We start from the raw sequence: 19,662 nt of genomic DNA on the forward strand, positions 1-19,662 counted from the left end.
AAGCAGATGACACATGGCGCTTTTGTGTGGATTATAGGGCTCTCAATGAAAAGATAATTAAAGATAAGTTTCCTATCCCTGTGATCGATGAATTGTTTGATGAATTACATGGATCCTTTTATTTTACTAAGTTGGATCTCAGATCCGGATATCACCAGATCCGAATGGAACCGGACAGCATTTCCATGACGGCTTTTCGCACTCACCATGGCCATTTTGAGTTCGTAGTAATGTCATTCGGGCTCACCAACGCCCCCTCAATTTTTCAAGCTCTTATGAATAATATCTTTGGCGATTTTCTGAGAAAATTTGTACTAGTTTACAATGCTTCTTGGGAGGAACATCTCCACCATTTGCAGCTCGTTTTTGGGATATTACAGCAGCAACGCCTCTTCCTAAAAAATTCTAAATGTTTATTTGCTCGAACGGAAATTGCCTATCTTGGTCACATCATTTCTCGTTCAGGGGTGGCCGTCGATAATGGCAAAATTGATGCAGTTCTCCATTGGCCACAACCCACTACTCTTCGTGCCCTTTGTGGTTTTCTGGGGCTCACGGAGTACTATTGTAAATTTGTCCAAGGATATGGAGTGTTGGCATCCCCTCTAACTAGCCTCTTGCGAAAGAACTCTTTTGAATGGAATGAGGCGGCGGAATTGGCATTCTAAAATCTAAAGATCGCCCTTATTTCCACACCGGTACTTGCCTTGCCCGATTTCTCAAAGTCATTTGTGGTGGATTGTGATGCTTCAGATATGGGGATTGGTGCAATTCTACAACAAGAAGGACGCCCCATTGCTTTTTTTAGCCGTCCCTTGGCCCAATGACACAAGAAGCTCCCTGCTTATGAGAAAGAACTCATCGGATTGGCCAAAGCTATACGACATGCTTATCTTTGGGGACACAAGTTTCTGGTTCGAACGGACCATTACAGTCTAAAATTTTTATTGGAACAACGGATTACCAACTCGCCTCAACAACACTAGATTAGTAAGCTGCTGGGTTTTGATTTTCTCATCGAATATCGAGCAGGCCGAAACAATGTGGCCGCAGATGCACTTTCATGTTGTGACAACAATAATGGACAGTTGACCGCTATCTCCATGCCTAAATTAAATTTAACAAAGGACATCCAATCTGAATACTCTACTTCCCCGGAAATTCAGCACCTTATTCAGGTGTCACAACAAGGCGAAGGTCGCATGGAGTACAAGGAAGGACTTTTATTCTTCAAAGGCAGAATCTATCTCCTTGCTACATCTCCTCTCACTTCTAAAATAATAACCATGATACATAATGAGTTTCAAGAAGGATATCAGAAGGCATTATATCAAATTACACGAGATTTCTATTGGTCCGGGATGAAACAGCAGGTTCACATATTTGTGCGTGAATGTCCAATCTGCCAACACAATAAAGTGGAGCATTTGAAGCCCGCGAGATTACTACAACCCTTGCCCGTTCCTCACCAAGTGTGGTCAGATATTTCCATGGATTTTATTAACGGGTTGCCTCTATCTCAGGGTAAAACTGTATTGTTTGTTGTTGTGGATCGCTTCTCTAAGTATGCCCATTTCATACCTTTATCACACCCATACACAGTTGTGAAGGTGGCTCGAGTTTTCTTTGATAACATTTTTAAGCTTCACGGTCTTCCAGAAACCATCGTCAGCGACCGTGATGAAACCTTCACTAGTTCTTTCTAGAAGGAGCTATTTCACCTTAGTGGGACGCAACTTTGTTTCTCGTCCGCTTACCATTCCCAATCGGATGGCCAGACCGAAGCCGTGAACAGGGTTATTGAGATGTATTTACGTTGCTTTACGGGAGAATTTCCAAAGAAATGGGTATATTGGATCTCTTAGGGAGAATTTTGTTATAATACCAGTTATCACACGTCCCTCAAGGCCACCCCGTTCGAGGTAGTGTATGGGTGATCGCCTCCACGCCTATTATCATATTTGGCTGGTACTTCTCATATTGAATCAGTAGATCAAGAGCTACAAACTCGGGAACAACTTTTGAAGAATCTACGAGGAAACCTTCTTGCTGCCCAAAATCGCATGAAACTTCAATATGATTCATCCCATCGGGAGGTACGGTTTGAGATAGGAGATAGGTGTTGTTAAAGCTTCAGCCTTATCGTCAAGTAAGTTTAGCGTCCAAGAAGCATTCAAAACTAACGTTTAAAATTTCGACCCGTGCCGAGGTTTCGGTCTCAAACCGGAACGATACGATTTCAGTATCGTATCGTGTCGTGCCGATACAGTTTCGGTATTTTTTATTTATCTATAGTAATTATAAGATAAATATATTTATTGTGTATATAAAAATAAGTTGTATATTGATTTATTATAAGTTCTCAATTATTGAATAATTTAATATTGTTAGAAAAAATAATTAAAAATAATTTTATTTAAATAGAATTGATATATTAATAATTCAAATTAAAATGGAAGTATCTATAATAATAATAATAATTATTATTATTATTATTATTATTATATAAATTAATACAAGATATTACATTATATTAATAATAATTATATAAATTAACTATTTATTCATTTAATTAATTATTAATTAAATAATATATATTTTAAATAGTAAAAACTATCAAGTAAAAAAAATTTAAAAAAAAATTAAAAAATATCAGAATATAAATATAATTTATTGGAATTTTTTTAAAAAAATTTAGAATTTTTTTAAAAATTTAAATGGAATTTAAATAATAAAAAATATATTAGAATATAAATAAGAATTATTATATATTTTTTAAAATTTTTAAATGAAATTTAAAACATTATTTTTTCAGAATATTAATTAATTAAATTTATTTAATTTATTTTAATTTTAAATATATATTTTATTAGGATAATTTAATTAGAGTTTATAAAAGTCTCTTTGAAATATCGCACATCCTCTACATATCCTCCTTGGGAATTTTTTAAAATAATTAAATAAAATAAATAATTATTAAAAAAAAAACTCGGGCAGTACGCGAGATCGCCTGCGATGACGCGATCATCGCAGGCGATCCCGCGAGGGGCGTCCGGCGGCGTCGGACGCCTTCGGCGCCGCAAAAACCATCGCGCATGACGCCTTCGGCGCTGCAGAAGGCGTCGCGCATGACGCCTTCGATGTCGAAGGCGTCGTGGGACGCCGCCAGAGGCGTCCTGCGTCTCCTCCGGCGCCGCCGAGACGGGAACGCCTCCCGTGCCGGTTTCGGCCGCCCGACGGAACGGTAAAAACCGTCCGCGCCGGGCGGCACGAAACGGCATTTCAAACCTTGTTCAAAACTATCTCCTCGCTTTTATGGGCCTTTTAAAATCATTGACCGTGTGGATCATGTCGCTTACAAACTCCAATTGCCAAACCACGCCAAACTCCACCCAGTTTTTCATGTGTCCTCTTTAAAGAAATATCATGGTAGCATCCCTAGCATCCCCACTCTTCCCCTCATACATCAGGAAGATTACATTCCTTCTCCTCTAGCAGTTCTCGACTATCGCTCACATCGTGGACGCTCCCAAATTATGGTTCATTGGGAGGGCTTATCCCCTGCCGAGGCTTCATGGGAAGATGCAGTGGCTATCATGGAACGTTACCCATCATTCGTGTTTGCAGACAAACCCGTTTCTAAGGGAGGGAGTAATGTTATGGACCGAGCTCATACAACAAAAGAGAATCTAGAGCCCATCAAATATAAGAGATACACGCACGACAGATTTAGAAAGGATGGTGCAAATCAAGAGAAGCAGATTTAGAAAGGATGGTGCAAATCAAGAAAATTGATGCAGCTATAATTATTTATAGTAATTGATTTTATTTGAGTCAAGTATCTTTAATTTTAAGTAGAATTGAGTCTAGTATCTTTTTATTTTTAGTAAGAATAAAACATTTCTTATTCAGGGGTTGTCTTATTCCTTTGTTGAGAAGGAACGTCCTAGTTGTATTTAAATGGTTGAAATCATGCAAGAAAAACTATCATTGAGTTTTACAAAAGAAAGAAATTAAATCCATAGATCGAGAGGTTCTCTAATTCCCTCGAGCCTCAAATCCCTCCTACCACCATAGGCCGTCAAGGTCGTAAAACCAAGAAGACGAAGGTTGATCCTACCGACCAGCCGGTAAACCATCCCATTACGCGATCCATAGCCAAGGGTCTCAACAATTCACCATCTAATTTGTAAATACAGAGTCTTCACTTCATGTTAAGCCTCTAGTAGAGGCCAGCAATAGTATATGTTTTTCCAAAATGGTTGGATTATCTAATATTATAATGGCACCACCCTTAAGTTTCTAGTTTCTAATTTGTGGCATCATGTTGCTTAGATTTTTCAGTTGTTTACATGAATTAGATTTGACAGGCATTATGACGACATTTTCAACAAATTTGGGAATCCTTAGGAATAAAGTTGAGTAGCAAGGAATGTGGAAATCAATCTTACTAAAAGATTTTCTAATACAAACACCCAAATTCAATAAACCTTGGTGGCTTCTGGACATTTGGGAATGAACATGATATACAGATAAATAATTTGTTTTGAATAAAAGAACCAACATGAAACTGGAAGAACAAGGCAATAACATCTAGTTTAAGAATATCCCAGGAGGCTTGTAAAAATTTGATGTTCAATCTTTCTAGGAACCTAATAGCATAGTGAATTTCCTCGTCAGAGAAAGAAACATAAAGAACAGAAAAATCAGTAATCACACCATCTAATGTCTCAGCCAACCAAGGTAGTAGTGCCCTGTGGAGTAGCCATTGAGTGAAGGCCTAGATAATATCTTCCTGTTTGGTAACAGGAGCTGTTCACTGATAACTGGTTAAGGAAATAGGTTAAATTTTCACCTTCTAGCGTTGCCCATTACCTTTTGTCCTTTGACTCTAATGAACCACTTTATTATGTGAAATGTGGTTCAATTTACCCTTCAAAGGCTTGCACTCTATTAAATCCTTAATTGAGATAAGAGTTACAGTTTCATTGTTTAATTTTATGTGATACACTTATTGAAGGTGACTCTGTTGCTAAATTATGCCTTTAGATGTGATTTCAACCATCCCTTTAGATGCTTACATTGTCTCAATTTAAATACCCAGTTTGAAGTAAAACCTGACAGTGACAGGCAGATACCAATTTCCCAATATTTCATCTACAAAACCTTCTTAAATCATCACTTTATTTTAAATTTTAAAGAACAATGTGGTGCAAAAGGACTACTCTCATTAGCTTGTAAAACTAGAAGATTGTCGCCTTATAGAAGTGCTAGTCTAGTAGTCCAAATTTGGAAAGGCTGTGACAAATTTAGGATTAGGGTAGAAGCCTTCCAATTTAACCAATAATGAAGAAAATTGTCCATTTAACCATGTATAAGTTCTTCCAGACAATGGAAGTTCATTTAAATTAATAGGAGCATTGCAAGTAGAAATAGCAAACAGCTCTAGTAAAACCTAAGTTCAAAATCTCAAGTCATGCCGAAATTTCAATTTTTGATTAAAATGATATTATTTCAATATTGTACCGATTTTTTTATATATGGCGTCTGTGACAAATTGGAGTTGGAAGGAGAAAGGAGATGAAGAAGAAAAAAATAAAATAAGTTAACTATATATTTAAATTCAGACGGTGTTCCACTTGCAATAACATAGCTTTGGCATTATCTTATATGGACAAAGCTAAAAATAACAACATTACTCAATTTATCTTATTTTCTGTTGTAGCATACCGGGGATATCAAGTATTGGCTTGACAGAATCATCAAATACTAGCAAGTTCAGTAATTTGTTGCAATAACACATTTGGACCATGCCACCCAGCATGGTACAAGATTTCAAATCATGAGTAATACTAATAAAGGTGTCTCTTGCTTGATATAGTGTGGCATTGGATCACCCTTAGTCACCAAAAGTTGATCCAGGATAAAGTGGATCAATGTCAACTCTGTGAAGTCTTCATAACAAGCATTTGAGGGTGGACAGGACTACTAATGGCCATCTTAAACCCAATTTACTGAATTAAACTAAGCTGGTTATATTGTGCGCATGTGCAAGACCAGATATAGTAGGGAACCTATTACAAGACCACCAAAAAACCCATTTGTTAAATGAGAATTCACTAACATTCCTATCATTTTAAAAGATCATTACCAAATACCTCAAAATAAATTATCTAAATTTCCTTGCTAGGATAAAAGCATTTCTCTCTTGAACGGCTCAGCCATAGAGAAGATTATGCTCTTAGACCTATCTAAGGCTACAGATATTTCCATAGAAAATGCAAAAAAGAATTTCAATGGATCTAGGAAGACGGAAGATCATACAAGTTAAACTAATTTCCAAGCCCATGCAACATCCCCTAACAACCAAAGAGTACAACAGCAACCAAGCCTTATCCCACTAGGTAGGGTCGGCTCCCTAACAACCAGTGTGCATCATGGAATTTAGAAGGAAACCAGCTAGCTTAGCAAGTTGACAAAACTCTTCATTTGAAGCATGTGAGCCATGGAGCCAATAGATCAGCTGCACAGAAGTTTCTAGCAACACAGTTATTATTCAAAACTGCAAAGAATTAAATGTCAACGAGCAGTAAGAGGCAATAACCATTCTTGAGGACATTGACAGGTGCAACTATAATGATCTTGTTGTAAGTAGAAAGCTTGGAAGGATAATCCCATCCAGAAGCCGGCCATCATCAATGAAAATTCCATCAAAAGTCTAGCATGAGTGTGACAGAGAGGGACTGGCCAAGGTCATCGCCATAGATGGAGAGTGTTGAATAAGTGTCAACTTCAAATTAGCAAAAAAGAACAATATCAAAAGAATGTGTCACATTTTTGCAGGAAGTCTTGATCGACAAAGATGTTCTACAAGCTTGGTTCTGGCAGATATGGTTGATTCAAAAGCGAAGACTGAAAATGGTGTGGTAACCAGACTCGAAAATGGGTGGTGGTTCTCCAATAGGTTTGTGGCACCATTGGAGAAAGGCTGTTGCAAAATCTCTACCTATATTTTTTGAATGTTAGCATTTAACAAGCCATTGTTGTTGAAGGGGATGATTAATCATGGAGGAAGAATACAATGCGAAGAGATGACAGAAAGCATGATGCAGAGGAAGAGGGGGAACTAGAAGGAGAAAAGAGAGAGAGGAGAAGCTGAAATCATGTATTTACTTGGCAAGAGTTGAGGATAGGGTCCACATGAGGTTGTCGTCCATCCTGGGCTTCAGGAGGGATCTATACCATTTAGATATCTTGGGGTTCCCCTTGTAGCTGAGTGGCTTTGAATTTCGGACTATAGCCCTCTCCTTGACTCCTTGGTCCAGCGTGTTAACAGTTGGCCGAAATACACTCTATCTTATGCAGGCAAGGCACAGCTTATTTCCTCAGTGCTTCAAGGGATGGAATGTTTTTGGGTCTGTCTTACCAGTGTCTATGGGGTCATAGACTGTATCTATAGCATTTGTAGATCTTTCATGTGGATATCTAAGCATCCTTCAGTATCTTGGGTTGATATGTGTAAACCGAAGGAGGAAGGAGGCTTGGGATTCCGAGAGTTAAAAGGTTGGAACTTAACTCTGCTAACTTAAGTACTTTGGCGGATTGAGATGAAAGCAAACACTCTTTGGATCAAATGGGTCCACCACAGGTATATGAGGCGTGCAAATGTGTGGTCCTTGGAAGTATCCCCTTCAAATTCACCTTTGATTAAGAGGTTACTGTTAATATTAACGGGACCGAATTCTTTTAGATGCGGACTTGGCGTCTGATGCTAGACAGACTGGCAGAATGGTTCGCACAGGACGATGGAGTGGCACGGGAATATTATTTCTTTAGACATCATAGTCCTAAGAAGGTATGGGCTCAACGGTGTGGAAAACTTACTTGAAGCCTAGTCATGCTGCCACTTGTTGGATGCTTGCCTTGGGGCGTCTTTGCAGTAAAGACAGGTAGGAGTACTCGGAGGATAAGCAATGTGCATTTTGTCGACAGGTTGGAGACATAGGAGCATCTGTTTTTTGGGTACCCTCCTATTGCTGAGTTATGGAAGAGTGTTTGGGATCTGCTACCACAGGAATAGGGTATTAATGAATGCTCGCTACTTGGCGTTGTCTTCGTTAATACACTATGTATGGAGAGCTAGAAATAAATGTATCTTTGAGAGTGAACAATTAAGTGTTGAGAGGATATTCAGGAGTGTGTGTACAGGTCTTTAGGGGTGCACTTTGATCTGATATTGCGTCAATCATAAGTAGCCACTATAAACCATTTTCTGTACTCTTGAACTATGATATGAAATGTTTTCTTATCAAAAAAATACTAGGAACCTCCCTGAAAAGTAAATGCTAACTCTAAGAGAGAATCCACCCTAATACCAACTTGAGGGATACAATCTGATAACATGGAAGACCCATATATAGTATATATTATAATACCTAATAACCAAATGGCAAAACTATTATCCACATATAGAAACTATTAATTATAATACAAATCAAACAGACTAAAGTACAAGGTATAAAAGAGTACTCTAAAAGTGGTTGACACTATTGAGTTGTAACAGCAAAGAAAAAATACAGTACCTTCATCACTGCAAAATTTGTATCAAGACCATCAACTTTGACTCCGTCTATTGTAGCCTGTGCTTTCTCTAACTGTTTATAGTTAATTCTAGTATCATTTACTGCCCTTTCTAAGGAAGTCAGTTCCCCGACAACTATTTCACCAACAAGAAGCTTGTCTTCAGTTGAAACTTGTGACACAAGCCCTAGATTTGACAAAATTCCCAAAGTAGAAATAGAGTACATTCCACTTCTTGAAGTGGATTGATTAGTTCGATCCAACCTCCTAGAGGCTATTACATTAGCTAGTGTTTCCAATATGTTGTCGCCTCCAGGAAGCTGATTGCAGAAATTGAACATCAGAAGTGCCTCATATTTGATAGCTGCTGACAGAAGTAAATCTCGAATGGCTTGTATACGTAGAATACCAAGAACAGATTTTGAAAGAGTTTCTTCTTTCTCAACACCTTCTATTTCATGTTTCTGAATGAATCGATGGGCATAAAGAACTTCTCGCATAATAGCTAGCCAATAATCACGACGCGAATGACCTGTAAGCTCAGGAAACTCCATGATCATTGGTTCTGATCTAAAAGGAAGATAGAAAATTATATTACTAACTGAATATTTACTGCTATGGGTTGTTCTCTAATAATTAATTAAGATTACCCAAATCAATTAGGAAAAAAAAATCAAAAACATTGACATTCAAAGAGAGTTTTATATTACAACTTAATGTAGAGACTCACAAAGATATTGACTTGTACATAACAGCCTTATCAAAAAGGCGGGAACCCCATGGCCCAGTCAACTCAGGCTTGATACTTTGCTTTAGATCATGTGCAAGTTCATATACCTTTGGTTTATCAAAGGTTACAACTCGCAGTGCTTCAAAATAGAGAGCATGGTCCGTCAGTGTCAATCTCCCTGCAATAAACAGAGCTTGAAATCATAAGAGGTGCTTAAAATAAGTTGTCCTCAACATCATAGATCATCTATATACTCTCATTAACTAAAACAAAGTGGGTCGTCAGAAGATGTACCAGGCCATGTAGAAGTTCCTATGTGTTCAAGCACTGGTTGGGTGGTCAATGTTCCGTCCACCTCAAGGATCCTTTCTTCTCTATGGAGGCGAAGACCCGAAAGAAGCGATGATTCGGTCTGAGTTTTCATCTTCTTTATTGCCCTGTAGAAGGAAAAAGGCAAAAATTATACATTCTATTTCCACTTTACAGTGCAATCCACAAGAAGATTCTTAAATTATGAGAAATGGCCATATGACATGTATACCATTTCCTACTTTCAACCAGACATCAAGGAATCGGCATCCAGTTCAATTGTTTTTAGTGGATGGAATAATAACTCTTTTACAGCTAACAAAATCGTAAGATTCTGGTAATCCAGATCAAGGAATGAAATGTCGTTCCGTGCCGCCCGGCACGGAAGGTTTTTAGCGTTCCATCAAGCGGCCGAAACCGGCACAAGAGGTGTCCACGTCTCAGCAGCACCGGAGGAGTCGTCAGATACGTCCGGCGACGCCAGAGGAGACATGGGATGCCTTCAGAGCCGCAAAAGGAGTCGCGGGACTACTCCAGCAGCGTTGGAAGCATGCCGCAACTCCTTCTACAGCACTGAAGACGTCGCAGAAAGCATCCAGGGACCCTACCAACGCCGCCGAACGCATCCAGCAACCCTTCCGCGCACGCCCCCCGAGCGACCGATTGCGGACGATCGCGGACGCCCAATAATTAATTATTTTATTTAATTAATTTAAATAATTTCTAAGGATGTGTGATATTTTGAATAAACTTTTATAAACTCTAATTAAATTATCCTAATAAAATATATAAAAAATAAATTTAATAAATTTTATTAATTTTCTGAAATTTTTTTTAATATTTTAAATTTCATTTAAAAATAAAAAAAATATAATAATTCTTATTTATATTCTAATATATTTTTTTATTATTTTTTATTATTTTAAATTTCATTTTAGATTTAAAAAAAAATCTTTAAAAATTCTAAAAAATTCTAATAAATTATATTTATATTCTGATATTTTTTTATTATTTTATATTTTTTGACTTGATATTTTTTTATTATTTTATATTTTTTTACTTGATATTTTTTTACTATTTAAAATATATATTGTTTAATTAATAATTAATTAAATGAATAAATATTTAATTTATATAATTATTATTATATATAAAGTAATATCTTGTATACTTATTATTATAAATAGATCCATTTTAATTCGACTTATTGATATATCAATTTTATTTAAATAAAATTATTTTTAATTATTTTTCTAACAATATTAAATTGTTCAATAATTGAGAACTTATAAAAAATCAATATACAACTTATTTTTATATATACCATAAACATATTTATCTTATAATTACTATATATAAATAAAAAAAAATACTGAAACTATATCAACATAGCACAATACGATACCGAAACTGTATCGTTCCGGTATGAGACTGAAACCTCGGCACAGGTCGAAATTTTAACCTTGATCCAGATTGCTACCACTTCTAACACAGACTATTCATAAGAAAACATATATAGTGACAACAAACAATTCAACTACCTTGGGTCATTCAAAAGTAATATTAGGAACAGCATGCACTTTACACAATGATGATTTATGAAATTAAGAATACATGCCAAAGGAAAGTTATGATAAAAGTGTGCCATGTCAGCAATTTAGAATCTTGTGTTGCCACACCCATCCATGTGCACGCTGAGACACAAAAACTGTCAGCATAGTGGCACCAGGTCTCAAATGGCATATCACATCACCAGCAACAATGCAAAAGTGATCTCCATACGAAGCATGGAGGAAAGTATGATAAGGCATTTGTGGTGGCTAGGAAAGGTGGTTAAACAATTTTCCAGCTGAACCCAAGTTTGAGTTGGCAGCAGTAGTAGGTACTATCCCTCCACTTCTTTTGCCTCTTCCTTTTTTTCTTCTTCCTATTCTCAAACTTCCTCTCCTGTTTTTGCCTCTTCGTCCTCTCCCCTTCTTCCTCTTCCTCCCATTTCATCACCACACCACCTTAACATGGTTTTCCAATACTAAACTACTTCAATCAGGAACCAAAATAGCCACAAAAGTGGTATTTTACACCTTGATGCATCTCAACTACAATTTTTGATGCAAGAGTTATTTATAGAAGAATTAGAAGAAAAGAATCAAAGGATAAAAGATGATTAATTGTTTTGATAATAAGTTTGGATAATTGATAAAAGAGGCAGTATTTTATTGCCAGATTCGCTTATCTGTGTCCTTAGTGTATGGGTCATTTGTATCCTACTGTTGAGGTTTCTTTCATCATTTTTTTTTTTGTCCCGGGTCTACGGTGCAAGGGAAGGGTGCCAAGTTATCAACTAGGCACTCATGGTTCGATCTCTAGCTACAGCACATTTGCAAGGATTTTTTCTCCAAATGGAGCACGTTATTATGGAATACTGGGCTTCTGGGCCGCCACCACGAGTGCTTCCCAATTTACCCTAGCCAGTAGGAAACTTCCGTAGGGTGGGACTGGGTTGATCACCTCAGATTCGGTGTTACCTAGTTCATCATTTCATCATCTTTTTTTATCCTATACAATTCACATATTGAACTGAAGAGTAAGCAAACTAAATTTACTTATAAGATGTGCAGATGCAGAAGGCATTCATGTCTCTGAGTGATTCATTGACATAAACACTTCTAAATGTATTTTGAGTGGAGGTGTGGTGCCATCCTTACGTATAACTCTTCCAAACAGAGGCACAAGATGTCTTTTGTAATAATTGCATATTGCAAATGGAGGGAAGAATAGAGTTGACCTAAGGTTATATAATTCATAGCTATTAACAAACATAGTCTGATAAGTAACTGCACAAGTAACAACCATTCATTAAGCAACAAAAAATCGTGAGTCCCAATTATTTAGGCTCGGAGGTAACCACCATTCAGTAACTAGCAGGATATTTCTAATTTAGACTACAACCAAATGCCAACCCAAAAATCATCAACAATACACAAACATTAAACCAGATTCCTTTTACGCAGAGGTACCTGTCTAATGCACCTAGGTATTTCTCATAGACTGCAAAAGTAAGTCGACCTCCAGTTGAAGTAGTGAGCACTTCAAAAAGATTGAAACAGGTAATTACATCTGCAATAGTGGGAATGGCAGGTGCTATTCTAGAAAAGGCCTCCACGCCTGCAGTTCTCTCTTTATCCACCTGCAGTAAAGCTAAGATCAGTGAACTCAAAACGAATAGGGAAACCGTTGACCAAAGTCATTGAGAACACCACCATGAAAAAGATGAATGTCAATCTTTACCTTGAGTGTAGGCTGACTTTCTGCTGCAGGTGCCTCCCAGGCTAACATCATATCAAATGTCAACCGTCGAAAGGTCTTGTCTGATAGATGGCCAGAAACTTGAGTAGAGAGAGCAAGGGTTCTAAAACAACAGTATTCCAAGAAGTTCCTTGCATAATTTGAAGAACTCTTTTTAGTATCTGAAGCAACTGAATTAAAATTGCTTTGGAGCTCATCCATAGTAACGTTGAGAATTCTGCAACAAATAAAAGCCAAAAGATACATCATTAATGCTGAAAGTAAACAGGTAAAGCATCCGTATGCCTTATTTTCTATATACCCAGATATCAAAAGGTGATAAGGGATTATTTTGAATTGCATGACATTAATGACATGAAACCAAAGTATTCAATATATTATTTGAAGAGAAAAACCAAGCCAGCAACTGCAAACTAGAACATCTGATTCTAATGGAAAGGTTGAGTTTGGAGATCAATGCTCAGGCTCAGACTTTGAGTTGAATGAATTACATACAAGATAAGCATTTTTTATTTTATATGACATCTAACCCTCAGAGACACAAGATTTCACCACTAGGATGTTTGGTAAGACCTAATTCGATATTGGACAAAAGATGATCAAAGACAAGCTTTAGGCTTGGACCCGAGCACCTCTGAAAGAGCTATTTCTCCAGTAGGATGCTATGACCCAACCATGCATTGTAGACAGAAAGGTTATACGCCAAGTCACATCAACAGTTGATACTTTTTGAGCATTTAGCAACATCAAACATTAAAAAATATACAACAACACCCTTGCATGCATTAAATATTGGAGAATAACTAATCCTAAAATAGCAGGCCAAGTAAGATTACACCCCTGCTAATAGGCACCAGACTGATATTCGTGTCCATTTCCTAGTTTCTACAAGCTAATACAAGTGTGTCTGAGATGCCAATGCCCCTATGCAACATAGTTTCCATGGATGCTAAGACAACCAACCACCTAATAGGCGTTCGGGGGTGGGGGCGGGGGCGGGAGCGGGAGCGGGAGCGGGAGCGGGTGTGGCACCCTCCTTCTTTCGAGCAACTTGAGCTTCTTCAATATTGATGAATTCAGTTGTCCGTTCAATCAGCAGATCAAAGTTGAATGGAGATTTTCTAACCAAATATCTAAAAAAAATCATTATCATTAAGTCCTGAAAAAAGAAACTTACTAAAATCTTCATAGTAGCCGTAGTAACATCGATAGCCACCTGATTGAACCTCTTCATGTAGGCTCGAATGATCTTCTTGGGCCCTGTTTAAGTGAGAAGAGGCTTCAAGAGGTTTTGTGATATCGCCGATTGCTGGAGAAATACCTTGCGAAAGTGGTGGAGAAATACCTTGCGGAAGTCCTTTAAGCGACGAATAAGGCCATCTGGCAACCGTTTGAACCATCATTGGGCTACTCCGCCAAATATGGTGAGGAATATCCGGCATTTTACACCGTCCGTAAATTACTGAAGAAGGGCAGCGTACTCAAATTTAAGGAGATGATCCTTCAGGTCAGTTGTTCCCGAATATTCTCCTATGTTCAAGTTCTAATAACGTTTGGGTAATGGATCATCCAACACCCTTTGAGAGAACGGAGTAGCAATTCGCTCAGGGGAGCTAGCTACAGCTTTTCCTTTGCACCTGTCCCGCACAGGTACATCTCCAGTAGACTCCTGGGTATTATTCCTTGGCCCAATTGTTCTAATGGCATACGAAAAAGTGCTCGGGGGCGTCGGATTGGTGAGAGAAGGGCAGGAAGCAAGCGAGCAAGGTCCTCCTCCTGAACCTCTCTCTCCCTTTGATGAGCAGTTATTGATGCTTCTGGATTTGGTGGTGGCAGCATACCACCAGTGTTGGCTTATTGTTGTTGAAGTAATTTCTACGCTCTGGTATTGATGAGCAACTCCAGATCTTCCTGTGTTAAGATGACGGTATTGAGTTTTCCAGCCTCCTCCATCGCAAAACTTCAGATTCAGGCGAAGATTCCCATAAACGACGCCAAACTTGATCCTGCACACAATCAGACGAGCCAACAAAGCGTTAGTGACTTAAGACCGGAGTAGGAATCCTTAGCTAGGCCCTCCAACGCTCAAGTAGTCTCCTCTCTTGAAAGTGGAAGAACAGTAAAGAAAATGCAAGAAAGTAGGACTTCAGATGCAAATGTTGGCATACCTTGTTAGTATTAGCTCTAGTACCAATTATGAGATAATTGTAAAGGGTTCATTTGGTATCATATATCATTATTAATAAAATACAAAGTTTGTTATTATATTTATTTCAGTTCAGTGTCGATTGAATAAGTATAATAATGTCCTTGGTAGTAGGTTCTTATCTACAACATATCAATTGGTTGAATTGATAGTGAGATATTGTAGATATACATGAAACACTGCTTTTAACTATTCCTAATCAAATATTAATAGACAAGGACAATATTAATGCATTAAGACTAGCAAGTAGGTCAACGGATAACCTAATCTCACGAGTCATGAATATGAGATATCAGGTTAACACATGGGTATATATTAGATAATATATATGAATAGTCCTTAGACCTGAAATCACTACGGTTCCCTACATAAGGAGTTGTGTACTTTGGTATCGGCAAACGTCACCTGTAACAAGGTGGATAATAAAGTCGATCACTGGATATGCAATGAATTATGCGGAGGAATGTAAGTGATGTAGATGGGATCTATCCCTTCCATATGACGGAAGCGATATATGTGGGCCCCTTGATTAGTACGACACAAGAATGCATGGTCATGCTCAAATGAGCCAATATGAGATATTGCGCTTATTTGATTGAGTGTCTACTCAGAGATCAAGAAACACAAAGATTGATAAGAGGATGACACATTCTATGCCTCATTCATCAATCTAGATATCGAGGATAGAAGGATTGAGTCATACAAGATAATAGACATGGAAAGATTAGGTCGGATCTCGACATTCTTGTTACTTGGGTAGCAATGATGCATTGCTAGATGTCACTCATTGCTTATGTTTCTAAAATGGTTTTAGATATATTGTCAACGTTACAAGAGTCTATTGGGTCACACACAAAGAATATGTTGATTTGGAGATGGATTATGGGGTTAAATTTAATCCGAATTATACACATTGAGTTAGACTTGAATGAATTCGGATTAGACTTATTGAGTAATGGATTAGACTCATTGGTTTATTGGGTTAATGGCTTATTGGGTTAATGGTTAATCCAATATTATAAATCTAACCCATTAAGATTAATGAATATTAATAGAGATTAATATATCATTAATCAAAAGGAAGATCAAGAGACAAAAATATTTTGTATTCATTGGATGAATACAAAAGTCATTTGAAAAAGTAACCTTTAGGTGAAGTAACCTTTTTGGTGAAGTAATCTATTTGGTAAAGTAACCCTTTTGTGAAGTCACCTTATATAGATGAAGTGACCTTTTGGGTGAAGGGGCTCTTCTTGGTTTTTGCTCTTTTTCCTTCGTCCACTCTTTAGCCAAAACTTCCACGAGAGGTTGCTAACACAACCTTTGGTTGTTTTTTTCTCCATTTCGTGAGTTCGTGAGATGGACGGAGAACATGTTCGTGTGGATACCATAGAGGCGCGGACGTGTTGATCGTGTTGAGATCTACATCCTAAAGAAACGTTGCTGTCGGGATTGCGAATGGCACGCAGCAAAGGTATATATCTTTTAACAAAACTTAGTATATGGTTTCCTTTGCATGGATCTTCTGGATAGGAACTTATTTTTCCGCTGCGCTTTTCAGCGTGTTTAGCACTATAGTTCCTTCCAGTGATATCAGAGCCACTTGTAAAGGCATATACTAAGTTGTTGTAGATTTTGATATGCGATATAGAAATGCATGAGATTTTACTATGATTTACGTGATTATGAGTAAGATTTAGGCCAACGGTCTTGGCTAAACTTTTGTGGGTAGCGGGATCTCGGGCATGACAGCAACTCATACAATGACTATGCAACTTTAGGGGCGCTGCCCCCTCACCCCGCAAGGGGCGCTGCCTCCTTAACCCCGCCCGCTAACTGGCTAGCGGGACCGTCGTGGCGTTGTGACTCATAAGTCTTTGTTTAAATCATAGTAGATTTTATGTCATAAAATATTATGAATGTTATGTAATATGGTGCATGGTTATGGCCCTTTACCCCGATGTGATTGGATGTGTGTTGTAATTCATAATACGGCTTACGTGTCGTGCCTCTCCCTTTTCTTTCTTGTTGTAAATTTAGACTACCCTCAAATGTAACTTGAGGTTTCTTTAGGTTTTGTAATGTACAAATTAGAGAAGAACAAGTCTACTAGACGACGGTGAAAAGAGAGGAGGACAACAATACATGACGATCGAGGAAGCACTTGGAGAAGATGCTTTGACCTAGGTTGACCTTACGATCTTCTCATTGGCTTGGTCATAACCATGTCACGTTTATTTTATGCATATATGTGATGTATGCCACGATATGCTAATTTTGTATGCGATGCATGTGTAGTTTAATCATGATTAGGTCTTTTTAAATATACCTACCAAAGTTCGATACTCACTACTACCTTGATCATTTGTAGTCAGGTTTGTCAAAGCAAAGTGACTCGTTTTATCTTGGTAGAGTGCGACAAGACAATAATAACATCCGACTATTAAACTTTGGGTGTGACTTAACTAAGTCGAGAACTTAGAGGCATATCCCATACGATGTAATTCAATTATACTAGTCTTGGGCGATTAGCCAAAGCTAACTCAAGATGTGTTATAATGTGGATTTCATAAGATGGGCAAATAAACAAATAGTCTTGTTCACCTAATGATACAAGAGTTACATAGAATGTAATTGGTAAACGTTGTCTATCTAAGTTATACAAATTTTGGGCGATTAGCCAAAACTAACTAAAGAAAAAGTATAATATGGATTTTGTCCTATTGGTACACGTTGTCTACCTAAGTTATACTAAGTCTTGGGCGATTAGCCAAAGCTAACTCAAGATGAGGTATAATATGGATTTTGTCCCACATGAATGTTATCGCAATTGGATTTGAAGCTAGTAGTGTGGGTAAAACCACATCCATGACTTGCTCCTACCAAAGCTTTACAATTTAGTGGGAGAATCATTTAATTAAAGGCCTAGTTAAATGATCAAAATATGATACTTATTTCTGTATTTTATTGTTATAGATCACCATGTCGTCAAATACTCTCACTCTGCGATCTGTCCTTGATAAGGGCAAGCTCAATGGAGCTAACTTTCTGAACTAGTATAGAAACCTTAGAATAGTTCTCAAACAAGAAAGAAAACTATACGTCATAGAGTAGTTCATTCCTGAAGCACCCTCCCCCCCACCACGACTGCTACTAGAGCTGATAAGGATGTTTATAAGAAGCATCATGATGATGCATTAGATGCATCATGTCTTATGTTCGCCACCATGAACTCTGAGCTTCAGAAGCAACATGAGAACATGGATGCTTATGATATGGTTGAACATCTTAGACAACTATATCAAGGACAAGCAAGGCATAAGAGATTTGAGATCTCCAAAGCACTGTTTCAATGCAGAATGCAAGAAGGAAGTCCCGTAGGGCCATATGTACTCAAAATGATTGGGTATGTTGAAAACCTACAGCGATTGGGATTTCCATTAGGCCAAGAATTGGCCATGGATCTTATCTTGCAGTCGTTGCCCGATAGCTATAGTCAATTCGTCATGAACTACAATATGAATGAAATTAACAAACCGCTGTCTGAGATGTTAAGCATGTTGAGAACTACTAAACTCAACCTTTAGAAGGCAAAGCCTAGTACCATGTTAATGGTGCCAAAGGGCAAAAGCAAGACTCATGCACTGAAACCTAAAGGCGGGGTAGCTAAGGAAGGAACCTGCTTCCACTATGGTGAAAAGGACACTGGAAGCGGAACTGCAAGTTATACCTAGAGAAAGTGAAACGGAAAGGAAGTGAGACTTCTGCCTCAAGTATAAATGTTATAGAAGTCAATCTATCTATTTCTTCTTCATGGATATTAGATACCGGGTGTGCATCTCACATTTGTACTAATGTGCAGGAGCTGAGAAATAGTATATTTTTGACAAAGGGCGAAATGGACCTACGAGTAGGTAATGGTGCAAGAGTTGCTGCTATAGCTGTAGGAGCATATTCTTTATTTTTGCTCACTGGACTTGTTTTAGAACTTGAAGAGTGTTGTTATGTGTTTGCCTTAACTAAGAACATCATCTCTGTTTCTTGTTTGGACAAGAAAGGATTCTCATTTATAAGAAAGGGCAAATGTTGTTCCGTTTATTTCAATGAAATGTTCTATTGTAGTGCACATCTCGTGAATGGACTCTATGTTCTAGACTTTGACAACTCAATCTATAATATAAATACCAAACGGTTCCAATCTAATGATTTCAACCAAATATATCTCTGGCATTGTCGCTTAGGTCACATAAATGAGAGTCGCATATCCCAACTCTATAAGGATGGACTTCTGGACTCATTTGATTTTGAATCATATGAAGTATGCGAATCTTGTCTTCAAGGCAAGATGACAAAAACTCCATTTAGTGGACATAGCGAAAGAGCTAATGACTTATTAGGACTCATACATACTGATGTATGCGGCTCTTTCAGAATAACAACTAGAGGAGGCTATCATTACTTCATTACTTTCATTGATGATATTAGTAGATATGGCTATGTGTATCTGATGAGACACAAGTCAGAATCCTTT

General features: G+C 37.7%; 1 protein-coding gene across 1 annotated transcript in view; it reads right to left on the reverse strand.

Annotated features, from left to right (window-relative positions):
- The window catches only part of LOC121996366, a 39,294-nt gene that overhangs the window by 14,131 nt on the left and 5,501 nt on the right, over positions 1–19,662 (reverse strand). The window contains exons 2-6 of the mRNA XM_042550316.1: positions 12,908–13,142; positions 12,637–12,806; positions 9,605–9,747; positions 9,311–9,488; positions 8,583–9,150 (exon numbers count right to left, since the gene is read on the reverse strand). Of these exons, the coding sequence (XP_042406250.1) occupies positions 8,583–9,150; positions 9,311–9,488; positions 9,605–9,747; positions 12,637–12,806; positions 12,908–13,142 (1,294 nt within the window). The remainder of the gene's footprint in view (positions 1–8,582; positions 9,151–9,310; positions 9,489–9,604; positions 9,748–12,636; positions 12,807–12,907; positions 13,143–19,662) is intronic.

The sequence above is a fragment of the Zingiber officinale genome, chromosome 6A (assembly GCF_018446385.1).
Source record: "Zingiber officinale cultivar Zhangliang chromosome 6A, Zo_v1.1, whole genome shotgun sequence".
Classification (NCBI taxonomy): Eukaryota; Viridiplantae; Streptophyta; class Magnoliopsida; order Zingiberales; family Zingiberaceae; genus Zingiber; species Zingiber officinale.